This window comes from Colletotrichum paranaense (assembly GCF_030867605.1).
Source record: "Colletotrichum paranaense strain IMI 384185 chromosome Unknown Scaffold_12.1, whole genome shotgun sequence".
In the NCBI taxonomy this organism is placed as follows: Eukaryota; Fungi; Ascomycota; class Sordariomycetes; order Glomerellales; family Glomerellaceae; genus Colletotrichum; species Colletotrichum paranaense.
Genome location: NW_026848970.1, coordinates 241,197 through 267,378, shown reverse-complemented (window position 1 = coordinate 267,378; position 26,182 = coordinate 241,197). Strand labels below are relative to the sequence as shown.

Here is a 26,182-nt window from a genome sequence, read left to right as displayed (position 1 = left end):
TTAGCATAGATTGCAGAGCTTTTTTGATGAAATCATATATACCTTGCTGTCTTGCGATGGTTTAAGCCTACACGCCTTGAGTGCTTGCTACCATGTCACGGTACCTTGATGTCTCGCCTAGTCGGTCAGGCTAAACGGTGGTGAATCTCACCTTTTTAGTAACATTTGGGTACGCCTGTTGAAGAGAGATGGAAACGAAATGCCGTGAGCCGCATTCATCAAGCTGATGATGAGAAAGCATGGGGTTCCATGAGCCTCAAACAGCGAAACCAGCACCCTCAAGTATCCAGACACGCACTCAACCGAAATCACGCAATCGATGGTGACATGGTAGCCATCAGCCTCGCCTTAACGACTGGCAACGAAAAGTCAAACATCTTACGTCGTCATTAACAGCGGTAATTATCGGCCTTAGGCAAGAGTTCGAAACAAGAAAGAGGCCAGTATCGCGGCTCGCAGCCTGCCGGTCCTGCGTGACTGTGAACCCCCCAATCACGACTGTGATGACCACTTTGAGTGTGAGGTGCAGCTGGCACTGCGTGATGATGCTACTTGAGACAGCTAACCGTCGCGCGTAGCTCCATTTGTATATAATTCTCAACAGAAACGAATTCACAAACTACCGGTAGAGTAATTGAGAACATATAGCATAGATCTCGACGTATAAGTCAAAGTGAGGCCAACGATGGCATTTTGTGAAGGTTCTGTGGAATTCCCGAGCAGGTCTCATTACGTAATCCCGCTGTCCCCCCGGTGCCCCGCTACAACCGGCGCCAAATGTCCAAGGTAGCGGCGCAACAAGAACCCCCACCATCTCCGAAATCCCACCTTTCGACTCCTACAAGCCTGGGATTTCCCGTCCCGCCGGAACCCTTCTCCGCCGCGACTTTCCCATAAACCAACTCCGCCGAAAGAACACCGTCGCGGGCCGTTCGTGATCACGATCACAACCAACACGACTAGCCGAACCTCCCACGAATCTCTCTTCCTTCGAACTTCTATCGCAAACCCCCCCTCAACCTCGCCCAAAATGCAAGGCTTCAACATGGGACGCTACGTCCCGCCCGAACACGAAGGCACGACAACAGGCAACGCCCTCGCCCGCAAACACCCCCTCGGCGCCCGCGCCTCCAAACCAGGAATCCTCGTCGTCCGCTTCGAGATGCCCTTTGCCATCTGGTGCTCCACCTGTCCGAAACCCACCATCATCGGCCAGGGCGTCCGGTTCAACGCCGAGAAGAAGCGCATCGGGTCCTACTTTTCAACGGCGATATGGCAGTTCCGCATGAAGCATGCCGACTGCGGCGGCTGGATCGAGATCCACACGGACCCCAAGAACACAGCCTACGTCGTCGTCTCGGGCGCCAAGAAGCGCGACACGGGCGAGGAAGGGAGGGTGCCGCAGGAAGGAGAGATGGCCATCCTCACCGAAGAAGAACGCGAGAAGCTCCGCAGCAACGCCTTCGCTTCCCTGGAGAAAACCATTGAAGACCGGCAACACCTCGCGCAGGCGACGGAGCGCATCGACGAGCTACAAGACGCTGCCAACAAAGCTTGGGACGATCCGTACACGCGCAACAAGGCGCTTCGCGCGACGTTCCGCGCGGGACGGCACCGGCGCGAGAGGGAGGCCGCGGTGGGCGAGGCGCTGAAGGATAAGATGAGTTTGGGGATCGAGCTTGTGCCTGCGACGGAGGAGGATGCGCGGCGGGCGAGGTTGGTTGAGTTTGGGGGCGTTGGGGAGGGGGTTGACGAGGCGGGGCTGAAGGCTTTTGCGAAGCCGCTTTTTGCGTCGTCGTCTCCTTCACCTGGGCCTTCTGCTTCGGTCAAGGACAGCAAGTCTACGACGACGACGACTGGCAAAGCGGCGCTACTGCCCAAGGGAACACCCAAAGCCGAAGTTCTCGCTTCCAAGAGGAGGGAGACCATCGTCTCCGAGATTGTCGGGAACACGCGCATGGCGAGGGATCCGTTCCTGGTCGAGACCAAGGGGGCGGCGGAGAGGTCGTCGGCGCCGAGGATCCCGGGGCTGAAGAGGAAGCGTGATGAGGACGGCGGCGGCGGCGGTGGTGGTGGTGGTGCGCAGCAGAAACAGGAGTTGCCGAAGACCACGGAGCCCGAGCAGGGCACGCCTTCGTCCAAGTCGCTTGTGGCGTACGATTCTGATTCGGATTGAAAAAGGGGCCCCTCTATACTTTGATTGTGCGAGGAGCGCCTTTGGTTGGTTTGTGTGGCGTTTTAACGGATATGATTTAGAGCAGAGATACCCCGGACGTTTATATTGGCGTCATTGTATTTTTATTACAGAAGTTTTTTCTTTTTTGTTTACATAGATCAACTCGAGGGTGCATCCTCGGTTGAGGATTACCAGAATGTGAACCTTCAACAAGCTCATCTACACCATCATCAGCCGTATCTCAGGTGCTGTTTGGCACATGTTCTTGAAGATGCGCCCTCACATCGTACTCAGGACACATCCATAACACGCCACTTGGAGTCACAGAGGGCAGTTATTGCTATTTGCATGACTGTTACCGACTACCTAATATAGCTCCTAGAGCCACTGGTCCGAGTTGATCAAACAAACTGGAATCCAATCTGGGGTGGTATGTATGCTGCGCACGCCCATATCGTCCCCATCGGTCTTTAGCAGCTCTCCTCGTGAGCAATGGTCATCATCATAATCAACCCCCCATCCTATCCGCGATTGTCTCATGTGAAAACTCCAAAGCTGATTCCCATAAAAATACCCTTTCCTAGTCCCTTAAACACAAAGATGGTAGAATCCTGGCCTCGCTGCTGTTCGCTGGTGAGGGAACACTAAGTGCCCCTCAGCAGGATCACGTTGAGGAGGGTTCAAGAATGCCAAGTCCAATCACAACCCGGGGGATATAAGTCTCCTGCGACGCCATTTCCATGAATGCTCTCTCTAGCCGTGTTTCCCTCAAAGTTCCCGAGTGCGCTTCATACATCGTCAAGGCGGCCGGCGGGTTCCTCATCATCGTCGCCGAAACTGCCAACGGACGACATGTCGTCATCGTCTTCGCTCTCGGCGCCGGCTTCGTCGGCAGCATCTTTGCTTGCGTACTTTTGGACGTACTCTGAGCCCTTGTTAGCAAGATAACTAGATCCCTTTCTGCCTTCTATCGCGTCGACGCACCCTTGACCTTAGCGTCGTAGCTCTTGGGTTCTCTTATCATCAGGGCAGCCGCCTCGCCGTTCAGGGGGTCCGTCGGGTTCGGGTATCGAAGAAGTTGAGGCAAGAAGACCTCGAAGATGTTGATCATGTCGAACATGGGCGACCAAGTCTGGTTGATGACATCCAGGCAGACGGAGCCCGACCTAAGCCATTTCACAGATCAGCCCCTTGCTCTGTTTTGCTCCCTCCCATACCACTTGTTCGTCCATGTGTATCTCGGTCGGACGTTCTCTACTCACAGCTCGTCGATGTTGGGGTGGAAAATGCGATTCACGAATCCGATACTCGGTGACTTATAGGGGTACTGGTCAGGAAGCTCGACATGGACCTTCCAGACGCCGCCTTCGAATGGAGCTGCAGAGAATCAGCATAGTAAACTAATACATGGGTATTGGTTGGACTGACTCTCGGTAGGGCCCTTAAATCTAACGTAGAACTCTTGCCTAGGTGGTGGGGTTAGGATCGGAGGGTGTCGTCGAATGGGTCTAAGTCTTACACTTGACGTGGCGTTAGTCGCAACAGCTCTGAATATGGGCTAGGGAGGCAACTTACTGTTGTCGTTCACCAGAGTAACCTCATAGTCACTCATCAACCTACAAAGGTCAGTATATCAAGCAGGAGGTGGTCGGTCGGCAAATCGCACATCCTGCGTCAGGTTAGCGAGCTACCAAAGGTATGGTGTGACTTGGGGCGCCGTTACTTCATGACCTAGACAAAAGACAAAGACAAAGGTGTGAGCTTGCTGCACCATTATCATACAAAGACTCCAGTAGCACTGTAGACTTACATCAGTCTCGATTCTTCTGCGTGGGCTGCTCATCTTGTCAGTTGCGCGGGGTGTTCGGACGACTATTCGATCGGGGTAGAGTTGTTGTAAGACGGATGCGGGGAAGGATAGATCGATGTTAGTGTGGAGGTTCCCCTATATATGAGGTCTCGCCGCGGGGTCTTGAGAGACAATGTCCTATACGGGATGTCGCTTGTTGTTGGTCTTGAAATCGTGAGGAGTGCAGTGGGTGGTTACAGAGAGGAGGAGAAGGTCGGATCGGGTTCCTGACGCCAAGTCACGCGCAATGATGATGTGGGCGATCCCGGACCATGAGTGATAAGTGCGACGATAAGGAAAGGTGGGCCCGAGGATTAGGCGGCTAGGCGCGGATCTTGCCAGCCATACAGGTCCCCTTATTATGTGTTAGAGCCCACTGCCCACTTGTCTTGGGCTCTTACATGACTAAGGCCATGCGGGACAATGCAAGCCTTAATCGTCTCGGAGGAACAGTGTCGAAACTGGGGGTCGATGTTGGAGAGGCAAAACGTTCCTCCAGTATCGAAGGGTTGCATACAAAGCCGCAGATACTTTCAGAAAAAGAGTTACTTGAATTCAATCGTCATTTCCTCAGGTTCTGTAGCGGCATTCAGTCTTGCTTCAGGTTGCAAGTATACAGCTCCAGCTGAACTCAACTCACCTTAGACATTCAGAGCCAGATCAGCCAACAAACACCGGCAGTGCCGACTAGTAGAGTTCGCAAGAATGATGTAAGTCCTTGATGCTGTAAGAAAAAGCAATACCATAAGGGCCGTTCCGTCCAACGACATCATCTGCTTGCGGGATCTCTTGAGACATTTCTACAAGCAACAACCCATCATCCCACGCAAGTACGGATCGGATGGACTGCAGTCGTGGGCAAGGTTGTACGCTGTCACGAGCCAGGAAGGAAACGCCGTCTTCTAATGGGAGGGGGGGGACTATCCGTGATACCGGCCGTCCGTCACTTCCTTCTACCCAGATATGCGGGGACTTATACGCAGTGAAAGCGGTGTCGGTTGGCCATATTAAAGGCTAAAAGTCAACGAGAATAGACTCCAAAAAGTCAAGTCACGCGAGCGCCATCATCCCAAGCGTCGGGTTCGCTAGCCAGCTTGTCCCGATCTGGGCCAAGGGAAACCTTGGACATCCCAATGCCCGTCCTCGCGGAGGGCCGAGATCAGAAACCGCTGGGCCCGAGGCAGAGTTGCCTCGGTCTTAGCTCACTTACCTCAGCAACGGGCCCTGAGAGGATCAGCATGGTACTGACGCCCTATGGACCAGGACGATAAGCGTAGCACGGCTCACTAATCCCTTCCCAGAACAAAAGGTACGTATCCGTCAACAGACGGCGATGGACTCTGGAGGGGGAACCACCGAACGTGCCTCGGCGCCTTGTCCAATCACGGAGGTTGGTCGCAGGTGGACCGGACACCGTTCCCTGGACCTTGGGGGGGACATTCACAGCGAAGCGTCCAGCACGGCACCTGTATGGTCAGCTTTGTGAGATCGACCCGCTTTTACCATCTCTAACCCCCAGCCCAGCGAAGCGGCGGGAACGAAACACCACCGGTAATTTTGGAGATACTCAATTCTACGCAGCAAAAACCATCATGACTTGGATAATAAAAGATTGCGCTTCGCCCTTCAACGCAAACTTCTCCTAAATTTTTCTCTCCACACTGAAAACATCAGCATCATCACGACCAAATTTGCATCTTTGCATTCTCATTTTTTTCTGCACTTGCATATCCCTTCCATACGTTTACTTGCTATTCAAGACAAAAAGGTACTTGTCTGCCCATATGTCTCTCCCTACAATCCGAAGTACCTGTCTGAGGTCGTGTGCCTCTCTTCTGAGAAGCACGCGACCCTCGACAGCAGCGTCTCTGATGCGACCCATGTATTCCGCTGTCACGCAACCATTGCAGATGCGACACAGCTCGCATTCTCCCATGGGTACAACTTCTGCCAACCAAAGAAAGAAAGTCACACTTGGTTCTTTGCGCAGTCTGTACAAGAAGCGCGAGCCAATCACAGTCATGACTGCACACGACTTCCCCAGTGCCCATGTTGCCGACCATGCCGGCATGGATATTATCCTTGTGGGCGACAGCTTGGCCATGGTTGCGCTTGGTATGGAAGACACGAGCGAAGTTGTGGTAGAAGAAATGCTGCTTCATTGCCGCTCTGTCGCAAGAGCCACCAAGTCCGCATTTACTGTAAGTCTACTCTGGATCTAATCTGCAAATATCGTACTGATCCAAACTTAGGTTGGCGATTTACCCATGGGCAGCTATGAAATAGCTCCGGAACAGGCTCTGGAAACTGCCATCCGCTTCGTCAAAGAGGGCCGCGTGCAAGGCGTGAAGCTCGAGGGTGGCAAGGAGATGGCCCCCACAATCCAGAAGATCACGTCCGCGGGCATCCCCGTTCTCGCGCACGTGGGACTGACACCGCAACGACAGAACGCCCTTGGCGGCTTCAGAGTGCAAGGCAAGACTTCCGACGGGGCCCTGAGGCTCCTTGAGGATGCTCTCGCTGTACAAGAGGCCGGTGCTTTCGCCATGGTCATCGAGGCGGTTCCCGCTGAAGTCGCAGCACTTGTCACGGAAAAGCTCTCTGTCCCAACCATTGGCATCGGCGCCGGCAATGGCTGCTCCGGCCAGGTCTTGGTGCAGGTCGACATGACTGGAAACTTCCCTCCCGGCCGATTTCTGCCAAAGTTCGTCAAGAAGTACGGCAACGTCTGGGGCGAGAGTCTTCGTGCCATCGAGACCTATCGGGACGAGGTGAAGAGCCGACAGTATCCTGCACCCGAGCACACCTATCCCATTTCCAAGGAGGCGCTTGACGAATTTACCAGCGCTTTGGAAAAGTTGTGAGGAGCTGACCGCGTTCGGTGGTTAATAGATCGTTGCTTTGCGTCACTTTCGTGCTGCATTACCGGTGTTTGGGAGTCTAGAGGGCGGAGGCATTTTCATCGTTTTTCAGCCATAGGATACCATGTGATAGCATACTTAATCTCAGCCGAAGGCTGGATTCATAGCATAAGAAATCACAAGCTGACCGCTTGAATCTTTGAAGCACTATCGCAAGCATGTTAGCATTTGCGTCTGCCATTAGTAATAACTACTTCATAGACGTACACTATGCAAGTTACCGACAATCTCGTCGAGGGAGGGGGCGAAAGAGTCATTGACGTAACAAAAGACGCTGTCTGTTTCTTGAAGCTTGAGCCTCTTGCGCAGATACCAGATGACAGTGTGGAAGGTCTGGGTAGATGAGATCTTGGCCACCCCTCGAGCGAGCGAGGGTGCACTTCCGACAGCCTTGAATTTAACGACAACCTTGTCTGAAGGATACTCGCCTGCGCTGCTCAGAGCAGAGGCCACATCGCGAGGTTGAGCTATCAGGATGGCTGAGGCGGACATGGTGAGTGGCACTTCAGGAGAGGCTGGACGATCTGGAATGGTGGCAGGCGGAGGTGACGCCGAGTCTGACCTGGGGATGCCAGGCGACGATGGGGTAGCCATTTTCGGATGCTGCGTTGCTATCTAGAGTGGGTGCGTGGTCGAAGAAGTGTTGAAGTGAGTAGGATGAGAATCGAAAGCGGTATCGAACTAGCCGAGTCATCAGATACAGAGAGGTTGTTCGGATGAATAGAAAGTAAGGTAAAGGAAGGAGGTGAGGTTGGAGATGAAAGAGTGAGACTGGCCATTCATTGTGTGCTAGGTTCGGCAGGTGGTTGACCGGGGCCCCGTGAGTGGTTACTGCCTGAGTGCGCCCTGGGCGGGCTTGCTAGGCACCTCAAGAACCTCAAGAACCTTCTATTCTCCAGATACAACTACACACCCACCATCAATTACATACCTATCTAACGGAACAGTCCAGACCAATTTCGAACCGTCTCTTCATCATGGCCTCGCGATGCTACAGGCGACTGAGATTAAGAGCACAAGATCCGATAATCTCGTAGGCCAAAAAAATTTGGACTATAGGCTGTCTGGTACCATGCATGCACGATGATCGCAGAGTACCGTACTTGGAGAGAAAGATGCAGGGAATCGATGCAACGACCCTCGGCTTCAGGCGCGTAGCCCTGAATCGACGTCTCTCACTCTCACAGCATAAGCCACGCTTAGAGAGCATAATATGCAGTGAGCCACGCTCGAGCGAGCGAGCGAGCGAGTGATTCGCGACCACGCCTTCTGCCGCGGAGAGCCAACTCGTAGTCGGGCTACTCGTAGCAATTCACTTCTTCTCACTTCTTCTCCAGGCCTGCTTAGTGTCGGAGGGGCAGGCAGACGTGACACAACCATAAGAAGTCATCTCTGATTCACCTCCCCTTCCTTATTCCTACGCCACACAATCACAGATGAGATGTTGCTTACCATTATGGTCATGAGCCTATTCATAAGGCGCATTTTGTGCACTTTGGACTGTTTCTTTTCCCAAACATTCTTTTAATCAAGCAAGACTCAATTCCTAACCTTGCCTACAGAACTTCGAACCCCTTTTAAGATCTTGATCTCGTCGTACCCCAGGGTCGCCCAAATCCACTAATATGGCAACAACACATGCTACGCTCGTGCGCAAGCAAACGCGTGATGTCAAAGACTTGGGAAGCTTGGCTTTTGTCTTTTCCTTAGACGGCTTGTATCTCGACGTTCCCGCCGTCATTGCTGTAGCGCGTCACGGGCTCGTTCCTCGCGTGAAGGATGACCAACTGATTCGAGACCGAATACGCCAGAGTATCAACGTCCTCGATCACCATGTGGAAAACGGCTGGGTCGTGTATGGCGTCAATACGGGCTTCGGCGGCAGCGCCGACTCACGGACGGAACAGCTCAAGAAACTACAAATTTCTCTGCTCCAACACACCCAAAGCGCCATCATCGCCTCCTCTGACCTGACCGACAGTCAGGTTGATCAAGACGGACAGTCCCATGTTATTCCCACAGCTTGGGTGAAGGCCGCCATCGTAATCAGAGCGAACCAAAACCTCCGCGGCCATAGTGCCGTCAGGCTGGAGGTTATCGAGGCACTTCTCAGCCTTCTACGTCACGACATCACGCCGTTGATTCCTTTGCGAGGCACCATCTCGGCATCCGGGGACTTGATGCCCCTATCTTACATCGCGGGGACTCTGATTGGGGATCCCAACATTTCCGTCACCGTTGGTTCAGGCCTTAGCAGAAAAGTCATGTCTGCCCGCGATGCATTGAAACAACATGACATACAGTCTGTTGAGCTGCAGCCAAAGGAGGGTTTGGGCCTGATCAACGGGACTGCACCCTCTGCTGCCTTGGCTGCGTTGGTAATTCACGAAGCGAACCAACTCGCAGTCCTCGCACAGGGGCTTACTGCTTTCACATCCGAATGCCTACTTGGTAACGTCGAGTGGACCAATGAGTTCATTCACAGAATTCGACCTCACGATGGACAGAAAGAAGTGGCCAACAATATTCGCAACTTCCTCAAGTCCTCCAAGTATGTGACTGGTCTGGAAGGTAAGAAGCGGACGGGCCAAGGTCTATGGCAGGACAGATACTCAACTCGAACCGCGCCGCAGTGGATGGGTCCGTATCTCGAGGACCTTCAACTAGCATATAGGCAGATCCGGACCGAGCTAAACTCAACCTCCGACAACCCAGTCATCGACATAGGCGTTGTCGGCGATGCGACCGCAGGTGATGTGTACTCTGGAGGCAACTTTCAAGCGACCGCCATCACCTCCGCCATGGACAAGACCAGAACGGCGCTGCAGATGATCGGGCGCATGCTCTTCTCGCAGTGCTCCGAGCTGATCAATCCGGCCACGAACAATGGTCTCGACCCGAACCTGGTCTTTGGAGACCCTGATCAGTCCTATACTATGAAGGGCATCGACGTCAACATGAGTGCCTACATGTCGGAGCTGGCTGCGCTCGCGCATCCAGTCTCGTCACACGTCCAATCGGCCGAGATGCACAACCAGGGCATCAACTCCCTTGCGTTCCTCTCAGGCCGCCGTACCATGGAGGCCGTCGATGTCTTATCACACATGTGTGCCGCTCACCTCCTTATATGCTGCCAGGCAGCCGACTTGAGAGCCTATCACGAGAAATTCCTCTCTTCCATATCTTTGTCGCCTTCCATGACGAACCTGGTGTCCTTGTTATCGGCAGACATGGACATCAAGAGCGAGGGTCAGACGACTGAGGAAACGACGACAAGAATTGGTTTGGACGAGCTGGTAAGAGCGTGGTGGTACGGGGCAAACAAGTACAGCCACACCCAGCGCTGCTCGGTTGTCGCGTCCAAAGCCGCCTCCCATATCATGGACTCCTTAGCCCACGATGGATCTAGCTGCGTCTCGTTGATGCAAGTCCTGGCTGTCCGAGAAGAGTTCCGGCAAACCATGGAAGCGTGGGTCGCCGACCCATCCAACAACCCCGAATCGAACTACACGTACTCTGAAGGCCTAGGCCTAGGCTCTGCAGCCCTCCATGATTTCGTGCGCCACGGATTGCAAGTTCAGTTCCACCAGGGCCTTAGAGAAGAGCAGTCCAGTACAATTGGTACCAGCGTTTCAAAGATTTACGAGGCAATCCGCCAGGCCACCGTCGTTCAGAAACTGTTGCCCTGTCTCTTTCAAGAGGACGGAGAGTTGGAAAGATATATTTCCGAAACCCCGGCTGACAGCGGATCGCGGCCTCGCGGCTTCCCGAGCCATGCCCCGTTTGATGACCGGTACCTGCCGATGTCGCTGGTAAATGCGCGAGAACAAGAAAGACTGAAGAGGAAGCGGGAGGAGTAGGTCTCGCGGTGACTTTGGCTCTTCACCTTTAGATATAAGATAGACATTGGCTAAACTCAGCCCCATTGAAATAAGAAGAAGTAGAATATTATTGAGTACTTGACACTGGGTCCTGAGCACGGGAATGAGTTGTCAAGTGTTTGCGCATGATCCATGTGTGCATTTCAGTATAATATATCGCACTCAAAAGTGGCAATGAGCCGTCTGAAGCTCAACTCAAGCTAAAATAGAACCACCCCCAAAGCATTCGACCTCCATTCTCTTCTTCTTCATTGACTCAACTATTGAAAAAACACGTTCTCATTAGTTGCACGGCTACATATGGACAGATTTTGGCTATTGAATGAAGCGTTGCGCGAAACAACACCGGTATGGTATAGCATGGTGTGTATTTGTTAGTTAGAGTTGAGCGGGATAGGCGGTCGTGCTTCAATAAGACAGACGCAGCCAAACAGTCAAAAAAGACGATATACACCTAACCAACCAAACAAACCACCTCAATCAAACCCTCAAAAAACAACAAATTCACGCAAAAACGACTTCATATACCCCAATGAGCAAAAGAAACTGTCCCTAGCAAGGCTCGAACTTGCGACCTTTGGATATCTCTAGATGATCTAGAGTCATATGTATGAATATGAGACCAACGCTCTACCGACTGAGCCATAGAGACTGATTGATGTCATTGTCGACTTGAAAGTGTCCTATGACCCGCGCAGACATGGCCCCGCTGGACAAAGTTGATCCCTCCCCACTGAACGAGGCCCGTGTGATGGTGGGGCTTTCAGCGCGCGGTGCGGTACGCGGAATGCGCAGCACTAGGGACGCAGATGCATGGAAGCTTTTTCGCCTGACGTGTAACCGAGAAAACGAACGCGTGGGAAAACGAACCGTCCGGTTCATAAAAGCTATGTAGCTTGCGCATCGTCGAAACTTAATTCGCATGACAAGCCCCATCACTATGGAATTCCCATTGCTTCACCTCATTTCGGAGACGATGATTTTCAGGAACCGAAGTGGTCCTCAAACAAGTAACTTTGTGTTGTTCTGCCTACCTACCTATCTAGACCAAGCTTGGGCCGCTTGTAAGACGCTGGTACGCAGACCGGTGCCTTTCTCGTGACGAGACTAGAATGAATACATAATAGCTTCTTGAAGTCGAGATCGTGGCTGTCAATGCACCCCCGGAATCCGGAGATTTGATGTACATGTTAGTTCGTTGCGTGCTCGAATGATCTGACACTGAATAGATCTTGGTCTCCAAACTGACCCGGTGACATAATCAAAGCCTGGAATGCACGATGACATTCATCTACCTAGGTAGGATACGATGGGGTGTATGAAATGCTTGAATTATCCTCAACGCCTTGTCTGAATAACACAAACACTAGGGCTGCTTCACGGCACCCGCAGCATCCTACTTTCCCAAACCATGCAGCTTTTTTTTCGTGTTCAACGTACAATATACACAAGCATAGACTGTTCAATGTGATATCTACACCGTGGTTCATTAAGACGCGCCGTCCTAGGTTCTCCTCCTATCGCATGTACGGCCCCTGGTGGTAATGATGCTCATGGCCGACAATGTGCTGCCGCCCTGCCCGCGCCAAAAAAAAAAAGGGGGGGAAATTGAGCCGTCGTGGTATAAGATAATCCATGCCAAACGCCACTGTGCATGCAATGATATCAATGCGAGCCGACCTATTAGTGAAAGACGAAGTGAAAAGAAAATAAACATGACCGGAAACCAAACATGGTTTCATGTTGGACAGTCTACTGGTATCATTGATTCCACAACAGTGGAACGTATCCGTAGCTTTTTGATGATAATGCGCCGTGCATTGCAGCGGCAAGTGGGGGATCGAGAAGAACATTGGGAAGCAGGGCAGAGTCGGTGTCAAAGTGTTGGGCGACATGACGAGGAGTCCATGGGTTGGCCTGGTCTACAAGGAGTCGTCCGTGTATTCGTCGTCGCGTGAGTGTTTAGATCGGTATCTGGGAACCCGGCCCAGTTGGCTGAGAAGGTCGTCCAGCTCGGCCCAGTTGTCAGTGTTTTCGGCAAACTTGCGATGCTTGCGTGTGAGAATGTGCTTCGAGCTGTTAGCGTGACAGTATTATCATTCAAGTCCCACTCTCCACATACCTCGTCAAAATCCTTAAATTTGTCCTGGCAGTTCTCACAGTAGCCCGGCTTCAGGTCGCGCTTGCTTTTAGCCGGCGGAGCCTGTGTCTTTGAGCTGGTTCTCGAGAGCTTGGAGCTCTGCTTCTCGGCGTCCTCCTCAATGAGCTCCATACGCCTGCTGGTTGTTCGAGAAACACTAGTAGATCTGGTAGACGTCGCGTCCAGAGACATCTCCGTGAGCCGCCGGGAGCTGGCGTCTTGGGGAACGGGTGCACCCCGCTGCAACACCTTGCGTTGCAAACCATGCACCTCCTTACTCGTACCGGCCTTGGCTCCGTTGATGCCAGAGGTGGACGAGATCATGTTCGACCGGATAGCCGAAGTCACATTTGACGGCTGCAATCCAGACGCGACGGGCTCGCCGGCCAAGAAACGCCCGTTGCCAGTCCGTCCAGTGAAAGCATGTTGAGTCCGGCCGAAATCAATGGGGTTTGATACCACGGCCTTGGGAGGGTTGAACACATCCATAGGCTTCATGGCAGCCCGTAACTTGTTCTGCCCCTCTTGCATCTCAGAAAGCGAGCGCTTGCCAATGGCTGCCTTTGGCGCAGGCACTTCGGGAGGCTGGAGAGACGGGCTCTCCTCGGCCGCAGGTTTGGCGACACGCTCCTTGTGTTCCTTTGGATCCTTTTGCTGCGTTGACGGTTTCCTGCTGGGCCGTTCAACGGGTTCTGGCTCCTCGACAAATGGGCATCGGCCCTCGGTAACAGTCCTGAACTGCGGCCACTCGCCGTGGTACTTGTTATTGACCTTGGGATACTCCCGCACCATGATAGGCTTCTGCTTCTCGTCAATGTCGTAGATGTAGATATATGGCCCCTTGAAGTTGATCATTTCCCGGCTCGTGACAGCATCCGAGGGACCGTTCAGCCGCTCATGCTGCAACAGCTGCAACAGACCGGGCTCCTCCGTAGCCTTCTTTGTCCCTACGTTTCTTGCAGAATCGCGGTTGGCGCCATATGCCGCGACGACATGCGGGTCAGGCTCCAGCAAAAACTGCAATATCCTCTGGAACTTTTCCACCGACCAAATCTTCTTTCCCATGTCCCGGGCCTTGTGAAGAACATCGTTGCTCTGGGTTGATCTCGTCCTCCGGGTTCTGTCATCGTGAGCTTGAGCTCGCCTCGAGGTCGTCTCTAGCAGAAGACGTCTTCGTGCATCGGTAGACCGGTCGAGAAGGGAAGGGTTGATGGTTTGAGGCTGCTCCTCGAGTTCGGCGTCGTGTGCAGCAGCTTGCACGTCTTCCTGCGCAGGTATCGGTCGGGCGGTCACTATGTGGGTGATGCTACTGGAGAAGAATCGTTCGTCTCTCTACACAAGAAGTTGTCAGTGGATAGGAGCCAACAACATGATGGCTGGCAAGCTTTGCACATACGGCTCCAAGAGACTGGGCTTGACGGGTAAGCTTGGCCCTCTGATCTTCCGGGACACTATCAAAGTAAAAGACCATCTTGGGAAACCTCCCGCGGTACTCTGCCTGCCATTGGCGGATCCTCTCGACGTTACTAGAGTCATCGTGGTGTGTTGATCGTTCCTTTGTTATGGGACGGCCGACTCGCTGGGGAAGCTGGGAAGCCTTTGTGACCTTGGAGGGCGACCGAAGCTGACGCGAGCCGACATTTTCGACAACCTGCTTCTTGAACGGGGGCGGCTGGGCGTAGAGCTCCTCCCGTTGGATGTTGGCATGAGAGCGCTTCTGTTTGGCGTGAGCCAGAGCAGAAGCGGCTCTCAAGGGTGAATTGACCACATTGGGGTTGCTAGACAAAGGCGTTCGTCTGGTGGACATGGCCGAAGGAGGGATGGGATTCGGTGATAGGGATATGGCTGCCATAAAAATGCCCAATCAATATGTTTGATGTGAGAAGACTGTTGAATTATTATCGGTCGGGTCTGAGTGGTTCGGAGGCGCTGCAAATGAGAGAGAGGACGAGACAGAACGTGAGTATCTGTGTTGGTGGTTGTGGTGGCTGCGAGAGGCGGGGGGGGTTTGCTGCTCTGTGGACAAGCACGCGACGTGGGAGGCTACTACACGTCGCTCACGCGTTCCAACAGAGACCGTGTCGACAAGTTCACCAAGACATTGAAGACAGAGTTTGAGCCTAGAAGAAGTTGCAAAAAACCACACAAGCGGAAGAGAAAGGAGGAGGAGGGGAGGGTATCGTCGTCGGAGTCGTCGTGAAGGGCAGCACCTGAGAGGTGTGTGGTGAATGTGCAGAGGAAAGAGCTTTCTTAATCAAGAGAGTGGTTGGTGTTGTGTGTGTGTGCGTTTGTGTGTGGTGGGAACACTGGGAAGAGAGGCTCCCCCCCGTCGTCCACTCTTACCAGACCGTGGCCCCCCGGGCTTACCCAAGGACCCATGGCCAGGACCCAAGTCGCGCTTGACGAGTTTGGGAGGGGAACAACAGCGCTAATCCCAGTTGGACTCGCCCAAAAACACGCACGGGCCAGACCTCTCTCCAGCAACCGGCCAAATTTGCTTGGCCCAGCGCGTCTTGCCAGTCAGCGGTCGCAGTGGATGCAGCCGCTGTAGTACAGGCATAGCTCGCTATAATTCCGGGCATGGTCCCTACTTAGGTAGGTATGGTAAGGTCCCCAACTTTAGTGAACCTCTCTACCTTACCTTACCTAACCTACCTTAGGTACCTAGGGAAGATGAGAACCCCAGCCCCACCTCCCGTCAACAATAACAACCTCTCGGGCAAGGCACCTGGGTGCTAGGCGACAGGCTGTCTGCGGGTGGATAAAGGTGACAGGCTTGCAGACGATGGAAATTGGATGGAGCTGCCAGTGTGGAAAAACAATAAGAAAATCTTGCTGCTTCTGGGGCCATGTTGGGTCCATTCCCCGGTGCATCTTGCATCTTGCCTACGCAATGTGTTCGACAGTGACCATCATAACCATGTCTTGACGGGCGGGCATTCGCATCTTGTCAGGTACCTTTTCACGCTTCAGATAACCTTGAAAAGTTGACATGATACACCACGGCCTACGCAGTATGTACTCCTTACATAGATACAGGTAGTATACGTTCTACCATGTCCATATAGATTTGCAGCAGGGTGGCTGGACGGAATAAGCTATGGGATGTATAATATTACGCATGCAGATGCAAAACATGGCCTGCATGCCTTCACTAAATACATAAAAATAACTTATACACAAGCTCTCATTTTCACTGCAAATTCTCATCCACTCGTCATTGTGGCACGATACCTAAAAGGGGGGGAGCATCTAGGTTACCCCGTCTCACAAAGTCCGCTTGCGCTCGCCATTGACGAGTCAGCAGTGAGCAGACACCTTCACAAATTCTCCTGCACCGTATCCGTCCGTACCTTGTGGTTAGCACCTCCGGTCATGACCTCATCCGAACCGTAGAGCTCGTCCATTTTCCGCATCCACCAAAACCTCCCTTGTCTGACTCTCTCTCTCACCTCGCACCCACCACTCACATTACAAGTGACTATACCCGGTCATGAACGTCTCACGGCCGGTGAGCCGCGCCCTCCGTGCCGTCCCGCGGTTACGCCCGGCATCGCCATGGCGGCGGCCTCTACCACCCTCCGCCTCCGGTGCCGTCGCCGGCCGTCAGCTCCGGCCCTACTCCGACGTCTCTGCCGCCGATCTGCAGTTCGGCCAGCCCGTACATGAGACTCACCCTCACATTCTCAAGGCTGGAGAGAGTAAGTCAACTCTCACCATTCTCACTCATACATCATTTCATCTCATGATTGCCTGCCTACCTCAAGTAAATCTCATAGGAATGGCCCATGAGAACAAAGATGTCTTACATCCTCAACCTATACCTCAAACTAACACCCGCCTCCAGTCACACCAGGCATAACAGCCCAAGAATACCACGACCGCCGCGCCCGCCTCGCCGAGCGCCTCCCAGACAACGCCGTCGCCGTCCTCGCCGCCGCAGACCTCAAATACCGCTCCGGCGCCGTCTTCTTCCCCTACCGCCAAGACTCCAACTTCCTCTACCTCACCGGCTGGAACGAGGGCGACTCGGTCGCCGTCATCCGCAAGACCGGCAAGGACTACGGCGACTACGAGTTCCACCTCTTCGCCAGGCCAAAAGAGCCCGTCGCGGAACAATGGATGGGCGCCCGCAACGGCGTCCAGGCCGCCCTCGACATCTTCAACGCTGACAAGGCAGACGACATTGCCCGCATCGACCGCTGCCTCCCCGAGATCCTCAAGGGCGCGAGTCGGGTCTACACCGACATCCCGAAGCCCGGCAACGAACAGAACTCGGCCAGCAACGGCAGCAGCAAGCTCGTAGCCAGCCTCATGAACTCGGACAAGTCCTGGTTCCCCTCCGTCCGGATCCCGCTCTACCCCGTCATCAACCAGCTCCGCGCCATCAAATCCCCCGCCGAGATTGCCAACATGCGCCGCGCGGGCCAAATCTCCGGCCGCGTCATCACGGACGCCATGCGCCGGTCCTGGACCAGAGAAAAAGACCTCCACGCCTTTTTAGACTACCGCTTCACCGCCGACGGCTGCGACGGCCCGGCCTACGTCCCCGTCGTCGCGGGCGGACGCAACGGCCTCTGCATCCACTACGTCGTCAACAACAACACGATCCCCCAAGACGAAATGCTCCTCGTCGACGCGGGCGGCGAGTACGGCACCTACATCACCGACATCTCCCGCACCTGGCCCGCCGCGGGCAAATTCTCCCCCGCGCAACGAGACCTCTACGAGGCTGTCCTCACGGTTCAGCGGTCTAGCGTCGCGCTCTGCCGCGAGGACGCCAACCTTTCTCTAGATGAAATCCACGAGCACACCTCGGCGGGCCTGCTCGAGCAGCTGAAGAGCCTCGGCTTCGAGGGCGTCACGTCGCGCGACGTCGACGTGCTCTTCCCCCATCACGTGGGGCACTACGTCGGGCTGGACGTGCACGACGTCCCCGGCTACGGGCGGCGGACGCCCCTGAGGAAAGGCCACTGCGTGACGATCGAGCCGGGCATCTACGTCCCGGACACGGACCGGTGGCCGGAGCATTTCAGGGGTATGGGCGTGCGGATCGAGGATAGCATCTGCGTGGACGAGACGTCGCCGTATATACTGACGACGGAGGCCGTGAAGGAGGTTGCTGATATTGAGGCTCTGAGAGACTAGAGCAGAGGAAGAGGGTGGGTTGTGCAGACGGGTTGTGTGGTGTGGTGTACCAACATTTGTGAAACCCTGTAAACCTCCGTGTATCCATCGCTGTAACAACAAAGTAACGATACCAAAGTGGCACCATAGAAGGGTGCCATTACACAAAGAGAAGCCATTCCGCTTTTGCTGGTTGAGCATCACCCCGTTTCGTCCACCTGAGAAGTCGCAAGAGATGGGACACTTATGTGCTTGCAGCGTAGCCTCGCACTAGGCTGGCGTCGTGTGTGCATTTTCTCCACTAGAGGGGATCAGGACCCTTGTTTTCTATCGGAGCTTCGAAGGCCAAAGGGAAAAGTTCGTCTTTCCCAGCATAGACCTGGTGGGGCTAGTTCCTGTGCAGCAGCAATGGCCCTGTTCGCCTTCTCGAAACTGAGTCCTCAGGTAGGATTTGGTCCAAGGCCATGTTGGTCGGCTGATGCAGAAGGATATTAAGCCATTCTCATCGCGGTGTAGGTGGCCAGTGTGAAATGTGTGCCAAGTTGTCGTCTTAGTTAGTGACGGTTGAGTATTCACCATTCGCCTAGAATAACTAGTGTTGATTGACTAAAGTGATTTTGAGCGTTGAAGTATGTTTTAGCCCTCAATTCTTGGAAAAGCCGCTGCTGGCGATTCCGATGCCGGGAGGTAATGTCATCAGCTTCAAGAGTGGTTAGGAACTATAACACGTAAAGACGGGAAGGATTCAGGAGGTTCCGCATCCTCATTCAGGACCGCAGCAACGGTAGTTTGTAGGGCCATCCTGAAATCAGCGAGAAGTTTGTGTTTTTCCTTTGACTGATACTTCTTGCTTCAAGGGGACCACTGCCTTCGGGCCTAGTCTCATTCACGCCGAAGTTCATCTGAACTCGAAAAGCCTCAGACCCCACACATCACCAGGCACGACGCCATATGAATCACATTAGTGGTCAATAACCCCATATTCTTATTCCCCAAAGAGCTCCATTTGATTCCGAACGCAGTAAAACATTTCATTGCAGGTCTGACAACCTGTGATTATTCTTAATATGCCTACTCATTCCTCGTAGATTGACCACAATCGTATATTTTGGGGGGCAAATCGCAGCCCATGACAAACGTAATATGTACAGTTCGCAATCGTAATGCGTCATGTGATGAGAGGGGGAAAGATTCTTTTAACAGAAACCTCGTGGGTCGAACAGCGTCCTGCTGTAGTTCGGCATGGGGAAGGGCTGCCGAGCCTGTGCGCTCAAGAGCTGCTCAAAGGCCTGCAGGCGCCTCGCGAGTTCCTGGTGCTCACGCATAATGGCCTTGTTCCTTCGTTCTAGATAGTGTATATATTCAGTCGCCTTCGTGAGGACGGTGCCCTGCCGATGAGTGTAAGTAAATGATTTCGCGCTTGTCAAATAGGGGAAAACACTCCAGCTTACCTTGCTAACTTTGGGACCGCGCTGCGATTGGCTGTCAACCTCAGCATCCTCACCACCTCCTTCCTCGGGTATTGACCTCAGAGACGGCACCGCGTCGCGCAGCTCCGAGATTCTGTCTTTGAGATTGGTACGGTACTTCCTCTCAATGTCGTTGTGTGCCGTTCGATCACCAGCCTTAACTTTGTCTTTCGACTTTTCAGATACGCCAGTGGCATTGGTGGTGCTCCGTGATACTTGCGGCCTCTGGGTGCCGGGCTCCTCCTTGATGGGGGCCTTTTCCTTTTGCTTGCCCTTGTGAGGAGCCGATTGCTCGGGGTCGTTGGCCGGGTCGTTCATACTGCCTGACGCCATAGTAGCATCGAAGTTCTCCAAGCTCGCAAATTCTGGACCAAGATCTGCTCCGACACCAAATCCCATACCGGATCCCAGACTGGTTGAAGATCGCCCCGTGTTGAGCGCTATTGCTAGCAAGCGTCGCTGTTCGGGGTCAAGCATAGGCGCACCCATGGGACCCATTCCCCCCATTCCAAAAAGGGGGTTCATCCTTAGCCCAGGCGCGGGCTTTTCCCAGCTCAAGGGCGTCGAGTAAAGGCCCTCCCTAGGTGGTACTTCCTGAGGCGGCTGAGAATCAATCTTCCCGAGCTGGTCGCCGAGGTTCATTGATTCCAAAAAGTCCTCATCATCAGAAAGGGCATTGTCGAGCGCAGCGTCATCCATGAAGTCCTCTGGTTTGAACACAGGGTTGGTGTATAAACCGGCACCCAGGCCAGGTGTAGTCGACATGGGGTTCAGGCGATTCGCAGCGGGCCTAGCAAATGTCACTTCGTTAGCTTTTCTTTGATGATCAGTAAGTTGTCCTTGGCTCAAACTATCTTACCTAGGCCGGTAATTCGGGGTAGGGTTGCTACGCCTTGAAAAGTCGATCTCAAAGCTTCCACCAAGCTTCTGTTCCTCGTCATCGTCGAATTGGATCCAGTAGTCGACCGATTCCAATGCAGCAGCCTCCGAGTCGACCTTGGTCCGTTTCCGTGCATGGCCATCTCTCCGCCGGGGATCTTGGTTCGGCGCAGCGCGGCTCGGTAAGCCTGAATTTCTTTGTTGACCACCATGGTTGAACTGCATTTGAGTTGGCATGGAGCCGAGCCCAAAGTTCGTGCTGGCAGGCGATGCCTGAGCAAAGGAAGGCAACGAACCAGAGGGGCCATTGGACGTCGACTCAGAGTTTGCAGGGTCGCCGCCTAAGGACTCCCACAAGGAGTTGTCCGGCGCATTTCTGGCAGCACCTGTGGCGGACGACTCGGCAGTCTGCTCGGCCGAGTTTGTCGTTTGGTTGTTGGGGACAGCAAAGTAGTCGAGGTTTTTGAGAAAGTTGGGGTCCATCACAACGCCAGCATTTCGGCCCCCGAAACGTCGGCGGTCGTCGATCTAGAAATCGATATATGCAATGTAGAGTGGATGTACAGCGGCTCGATCGCTTGCCGAATAATCCTTAAGCACTTGAGGCCCGGACCTCGTACGCTTCTTGGTCGGTGAAAGAGTTTGGCGACTCAAGATGGCCAGTCGTACGACCTCGTGTAGCCAATCAAGGCAATGTAGTCGTCCAATGGCAGCGAAGGCGATGGGGACAAGTAGCGAGCAACAGTCGTCGGGGTCGGCGTTGGCAAGGGAGGCAGGGCAGGACGCAGTGGATGAGCAGAGACGGTCGTTCGCGTTCGTGTACCGTCAAGAGTGTGCCGCTCGCGCAACAGAGAGCAGGCAAGGCGGGGATTTCGCTTATTAAGATCAGCACAGGTTCGAATCGTTCAAAGAATTGTTTGGCCTTTGCGAGTAGGCTTGTGAGGGCGTAGGAGGCAGACGAGAAGCACGGGGACGGACAATAACAAGATCCATCAAACACGGGGAAGGACGAGAAAAGAGTTGAGGGTTGGGGAGAGGAATATGTGGAGGCAAGGACGAAAATGACTGGTCACACCTTACGTATCCAACAAGGGATCTGTGGGAGGCTGCAGGAGGTTTACGGAGGCGGAAGAAAAAAGTTGAGCGGTTCAGGTGATTTGATAGTGGTGGTGGTGCTGTTGGAAACGGCGGCAGTTCGTAGGAGAGCAGGCCGAGAATTGCGACTCGCAGGAGACAGCTGGAGCTCTGTAGCGGGAGGACGAAGACGAAAGTCGGCTGATATTCAAAGACAGGAAAAGTGACCCGCGCCGGATTCCGTGAGGGAGGGGGGGATTGACTCGAATTGACTCGGGCCAGGGCGGCCGAGTAGGCAAAAAAACTACTCCGGCAAAAAAGTGTGCAAAGGTTTGGCAATTGGGCGGGAAAGAACGATGCAGGATCGGGAGGAATGGCCTGACATCGAATTTGCCAGTGGCCGGGGCACACTGGCTGAGCGTATCAAAAATCGACCACTTCATCTTGACAATCGTATGATGAACGAGGCTGCTGGAGGGGAGTCGTGCGATGGGCGTCGAGCTCCAGCACAAGGGTCATTCATTGGATGTGCGTCGATCCGGCCCCACCACACCGCGCCCTCGTTGTCAGCCTTGCAAGCTGGCCCGAGCGTCGGCCCCAGAATAGACTTCCCGCTCCGTTAGGGTCCGGCTTCTTCTGGCTTGGTCTCCCCCGGTGCCCCCCCAAAAAATTCCCTAGACATCTTTCCCGAATTGGTGTCGGTCCAGTCAAAACTGTCCACCACCTTTCGTCCCCCCTTTGAATTGAAGCAGGAGCGTGATTCGCCTTCTCCAAACCCATACTTGCCGTGCTCCTCGGAGCGGGACCGGCGTGGAAGTTCTCAAACGTCAGGAACACTACGGAGTACTCTCCGCTCCTCCCCTTCGCCGTCATCGCCCAATTCCGCCCCCTGCCAAGATACTTCACCTTGCCTCGAACAGACATGTGCAACGGTTATGCCGCAATTCCAATGAAAACTTGGTGGTAGAACCGTTTGTGGCGGCGGCACCCACGTGGAACGGTCGAGACAAAATGCCCCAAACGTCGTTGGCGCCGTTGAGCCAACAATGCGCAAAGACGTCTAGAACGTCTCTGAATACATTTTTTGATTGTTTTCCTCCCTTGCGTTCCCTATGGCCCCGACTTGCGTCCCATCGTCGGTCGACAGGCTTTCTATCATATAAGTTTGTTCGATTTGATGCTGCCCCAATCAAGTTTGCTGCAAGTGCAGAAGCTCTCATGCTCGTATCTGCATCTAATTGTCGTCCATCGCTGGACAATACGAACTTCTGTCAAAAAGCATCAGGAGCGGCAGAGTCGCTGGTATCACGGTAGTGAATGAGAGCATCGGTTCCTCAGATTGTATAAATACTCGCTCCTCGAATTTCCAATACTTTCCAATAGAATCACACAACTCATCCTCTTCTTCGCCTTACCTCCCGGGTCATCAATTTGCCCTCGGTTTACCGTCGCCATGAAGTTCATCACGAGTATCGCTACCATCCTCCTGGTTTCGACCTCCGTTGTTGCTATCCCAGCCAGCCCCATCGCCACCCCAAACCCTCATCTCGAGCCAATGTGGCCAAAATGCGTCAAATTTTACAAAGCTACAGGAGGTGAAACGTGCGACTCCATCGCCTCCAAAAACAACATCACAAAAGCCGATGTTATGGGCCTGAACCAGGCCATTGGCGGCCTCCGCGGATGCTCAATGAACAACATCTTCGAGGGTTACTGGTACTGTGTCAAGCCAGATGGCTGGTAATGGTCTTGCCACAAAGGCGTGATCGGTCTGGCAGGATGGGCGAACTTCCCACGAGCGAAAGATGGAGGACTTCCTAGGTGGCGGATCAAGCGAGGCTTCACATAGTAGCGAAATGCTTTGGCATGATGCTGTCAATGTTGCCGACAAGTGCTACTTACAGATACCAATAGCCACAAAATACCAGTTTTGCCACATTTTTCTCTCCCCGTCCAATTGTTCAGCTTCTTCCAGGGTGGCTCTGATGTGTGTTGAACCAACAACCATTCGGAGATATGTTATCAGACCTTACGAGGGTTTGGATCAGCTTGTCTCTTCTTGCAGTCGCTACACTTGTCCTTGATATGCAGTGTGTCATAAGGTGGCTTTGATCCACGACATTTCGTGCCAAATTCAGGGCAAAATTTGAAATCATAGAAGCCTTCATGGCCGCAAGTCCACGTCTTTTTTTTCTCCGTGCACATCTTCCTTAGTCTCGACTGAGGAACCCGCGACTTGATGTTGGTACCCTCGTTTTCGTGGGTACTGGTTCTTGCTATGCTTGCGTCAGCATGTCTCTTTTGCTTTTATGCCGGATTCCTGGCTTCATTGAGGGTTTCTACAAACTAGAAGATGTATATCCAAGACAGCTTAGTGCTTGCAAGACAGAATGTGACTCTCAAGTCGATTTTGTGGACAGATTGCTCCGTTGTCTTCTTGGGTGCCCTGCTTCGAACTGTAGAATCGCGAGCTGTCTAATAACAGCAGGATGGGTTGCTCTGTTGCCTTTCCGTGTGCTCTGCTTCGGACTCTGGGGTCGCGGGCTGTCTAATAACAGCATGAAGCTGAGGCAGAAAAGGCACTTCGAGGTCGAGCTTCAAGGCATCGGGTTCGCGGAGGAGGGACTCAGCGTAGACTCTCTGACCGGGAAATGAAGCAACACAACAGAAGTGTTCAGAGAGAAAGTATCAGTTCAGTAGGTTCTACTGAACATCGGCAAGGCTGGTCTTCGGCAGAAAGCGATGTAATCAAACTATTCAGAGCAACAGGAGATATTCAGTAGGTTTCCCTGAACAGCAATAAGATCGTTTCCAAGACACAAGGCGGCAAGTTCAACCTACAAAGAGATGGACAAGATCAAAAGGAGGTCAATATATGCCTCTCTCGGCGAAGGAGAATATTTGGCGTTTTCCGGTGTGCAACTAATACCATGTGGTCCAGACCCCGTCGGACGCCTTACCGCGTTCCGCGGTACTGGAAATGACGAATCGAGACGCAGGCAGCAAGGGAAAAGCAGAAGCCCTTCGGTACATCACATCTCAGAATTCTGCAGGGTGACTTGACAGCTTGGAAGGGGAGAGGGGGGAAGGGGGGAGGAGACCGGGAGTCGGGACTTGGACTTTCTCGTCAGCTTCTTTGGGAGCATGCCACCGATGTCCGTCGTTCCTAGTGGGCCACAACCGACGTCACTTCGGCGAAGAACTACGGGATTGGTGGGCCCTTCGATGTGTAACCTATCAAACGGTCGGTTGTTGGGGTCTTTACCCAGCTAAGTGCAGAAGAATATTGTCTACGGGTATGGTTTCACGAAAAGGCGGTGGGTAAGGATACGGGCATCTCTGTCTTCTCTTGGCTATAAGTTCATCGAGATTTATCTCAGACGCTCTCCTATGCTACGCGCGCGCGCTCTCTCTGTCTCTCTACTCCCCAAAGAGGAGAGGCTCACTGGTAAGGATGATTGTGCGGACCAAGGCAGTGAGCAGTAAAGATTGTTGTCAAAAGGTGGGGGCGGACTGGGCTCCTGATGATGCTTAAAGACCCTAGATCCCTGTTGACTCCTCCGGAGTACCATAAGCCCCCCCGTCCTGGCCCTATCACGCACTGTCACTCTTTGAAATGTGATCTGCTCAGGGTGTCAAACGTCAAAAGTCACCTCGGTGTTCTGTTTTGTTTCTTTCCAGCCCAAGAAAGGAGGGAAGTATGTATGTCCCTCTGCAAATCTCGCAGGTTTCATGCGAGAACGCGCTTCGGGATACAACCTTGAACACTTCCCCGAGGAGGTCCATGCTGCCGCAATGTTTGGTACGCTTGTGGCTTGCCGGTCGACGACCCCCCTTCCCCCCTTCAAGTTTTCTCAAAGAACCCCGCTACTGCGAGCTTCTGCGCGAATGGGCTGATGTGGATGGCCGTTTGCTTGCACCATTTGTCAGACTCACTTTCGTAGACATGCATGGCAGCGCACGACTGGCTTCCTTATGCAGCGTATAGTCTTTGGAGTGAGAAAATCCATCCGAGTGGAGGGAGGTCGGCGCACTATTTCCTGCAGGGTCGGTAGAGGAAAGCCGGTTATCCATGTAAAGATGCTTCTTTGGACTCGGGTCTTAAACGTAGGCACCCGGACTGGGTCTCTTTCGGTCACAGTTGTTCGGAGCAGTCATCGAGATGTCGGACCTCGTTGTCGGTTGAGAATAACCCCAGCTTACAGCCTCCGAAGTTTTTGGGGGTATAACTCTCAAGGCCACAAGCCGTGATAATTCTTTGTCTCGGCGCCCAGTTTTTTGGGGCAATTGGGACACAATGTTCAAACGGTCTGTCCCTGACTGAACACCAAGTAATAACACCAGGCAATGCGATGTCAATGAGGCGAAAGTTTTCAGAGTGGTTCGCAATATGCTCTTGTCATACTCATGAGCTAAATTTGCTGTTTTCCAGAGCTACACTGGCTCTTCATACTGTTCCTGACGGCAGCCAGGAACGAGGCATTGAAGAATACGCGTCCCGGATGACGGATGGTGATTTTCTTATATAGACCGCATTGGTGATGATGTCGAATGAAAGGCCTTTCGTGTAGTACGACTAAGGCCACATTTAGACTATTTCTGGAGAAAACTCCTTAGAGGGCACAATGACCTTGCCTTTTTTCTCGAAAATCTAAAAAGTTAGATG

The 26,182-nt window shown here is 53.4% G+C and overlaps 9 protein-coding genes across 9 annotated transcripts; 5 read left to right on the top strand and 4 right to left on the bottom strand.

The window, feature by feature from the left end:
• Positions 1–1,030: 1,030 nt before the first annotated feature.
• Positions 1,031–2,176, top strand: CPAR01_13006 (uncharacterized protein; the record flags this gene model as incomplete). Its single annotated transcript, XM_060497260.1, has 1 exon — positions 1,031–2,176. One exon carries the CDS (start codon positions 1,031–1,033, stop codon positions 2,174–2,176), a length of 1,146 nt encoding a protein of 381 aa, XP_060343653.1.
• A 788-nt stretch (positions 2,177–2,964) lies between these two features.
• Positions 2,965–4,019, bottom strand: CPAR01_13005 (ubiquitin-conjugating enzyme; the record flags this gene model as incomplete). Its single annotated transcript, XM_060497259.1, has 7 exons — positions 2,965–3,101; positions 3,161–3,342; positions 3,439–3,553; positions 3,605–3,734; positions 3,797–3,845; positions 3,900–3,907; positions 3,987–4,019. 7 exons carry the CDS (start codon positions 4,017–4,019, stop codon positions 2,965–2,967), a joined length of 654 nt encoding a protein of 217 aa, XP_060343652.1.
• Positions 4,020–5,809: 1,790 nt separating this feature from the next.
• CPAR01_13004 (3-methyl-2-oxobutanoate hydroxymethyltransferase) lies at positions 5,810–6,889 on the top strand (the record flags this gene model as incomplete). The annotated part of the gene is made up of 2 exons (XM_060497258.1): positions 5,810–6,226; positions 6,278–6,889. The coding sequence occupies 2 exons, from the start codon at positions 5,810–5,812 to the stop codon at positions 6,887–6,889; spliced, it is 1,029 nt and encodes a 342-aa protein (XP_060343651.1).
• A 141-nt stretch (positions 6,890–7,030) lies between these two features.
• Positions 7,031–7,540, bottom strand: CPAR01_13003 (ubiquitin-like autophagy protein Apg12; the record flags this gene model as incomplete). Its single annotated transcript, XM_060497257.1, has 2 exons — positions 7,031–7,093; positions 7,154–7,540. The coding sequence occupies 2 exons, from the start codon at positions 7,538–7,540 to the stop codon at positions 7,031–7,033; spliced, it is 450 nt and encodes a 149-aa protein (XP_060343650.1).
• A 1,031-nt stretch (positions 7,541–8,571) lies between these two features.
• On the top strand, positions 8,572–10,806 carry CPAR01_13002 (phenylalanine ammonia-lyase; the record flags this gene model as incomplete). The annotated part of the gene is made up of 1 exon (XM_060497256.1): positions 8,572–10,806. One exon carries the CDS (start codon positions 8,572–8,574, stop codon positions 10,804–10,806), a length of 2,235 nt encoding a protein of 744 aa, XP_060343649.1.
• Positions 10,807–12,749: 1,943 nt separating this feature from the next.
• On the bottom strand, positions 12,750–14,774 carry CPAR01_13001 (Dfp1/Him1; the record flags this gene model as incomplete). Its single annotated transcript, XM_060497255.1, has 3 exons — positions 12,750–12,896; positions 12,950–14,299; positions 14,364–14,774. 3 exons carry the CDS (start codon positions 14,772–14,774, stop codon positions 12,750–12,752), a joined length of 1,908 nt encoding a protein of 635 aa, XP_060343648.1.
• Positions 14,775–16,460: 1,686 nt separating this feature from the next.
• CPAR01_13000 (metallopeptidase family M24) lies at positions 16,461–18,115 on the top strand (the record flags this gene model as incomplete). The annotated part of the gene is made up of 2 exons (XM_060497254.1): positions 16,461–16,668; positions 16,815–18,115. The coding sequence occupies 2 exons, from the start codon at positions 16,461–16,463 to the stop codon at positions 18,113–18,115; spliced, it is 1,509 nt and encodes a 502-aa protein (XP_060343647.1).
• Positions 18,116–19,290: 1,175 nt separating this feature from the next.
• Positions 19,291–20,925, bottom strand: CPAR01_12999 (helix-loop-helix DNA-binding domain-containing protein; the record flags this gene model as incomplete). The annotated part of the gene is made up of 3 exons (XM_060497253.1): positions 19,291–19,482; positions 19,546–20,380; positions 20,423–20,925. The coding sequence occupies 3 exons, from the start codon at positions 20,923–20,925 to the stop codon at positions 19,291–19,293; spliced, it is 1,530 nt and encodes a 509-aa protein (XP_060343646.1).
• Positions 20,926–22,969: 2,044 nt separating this feature from the next.
• Positions 22,970–23,260, top strand: CPAR01_12998 (uncharacterized protein; the record flags this gene model as incomplete). Its single annotated transcript, XM_060497252.1, has 1 exon — positions 22,970–23,260. One exon carries the CDS (start codon positions 22,970–22,972, stop codon positions 23,258–23,260), a length of 291 nt encoding a protein of 96 aa, XP_060343645.1.
• Positions 23,261–26,182: the final 2,922 nt, after the last annotated feature.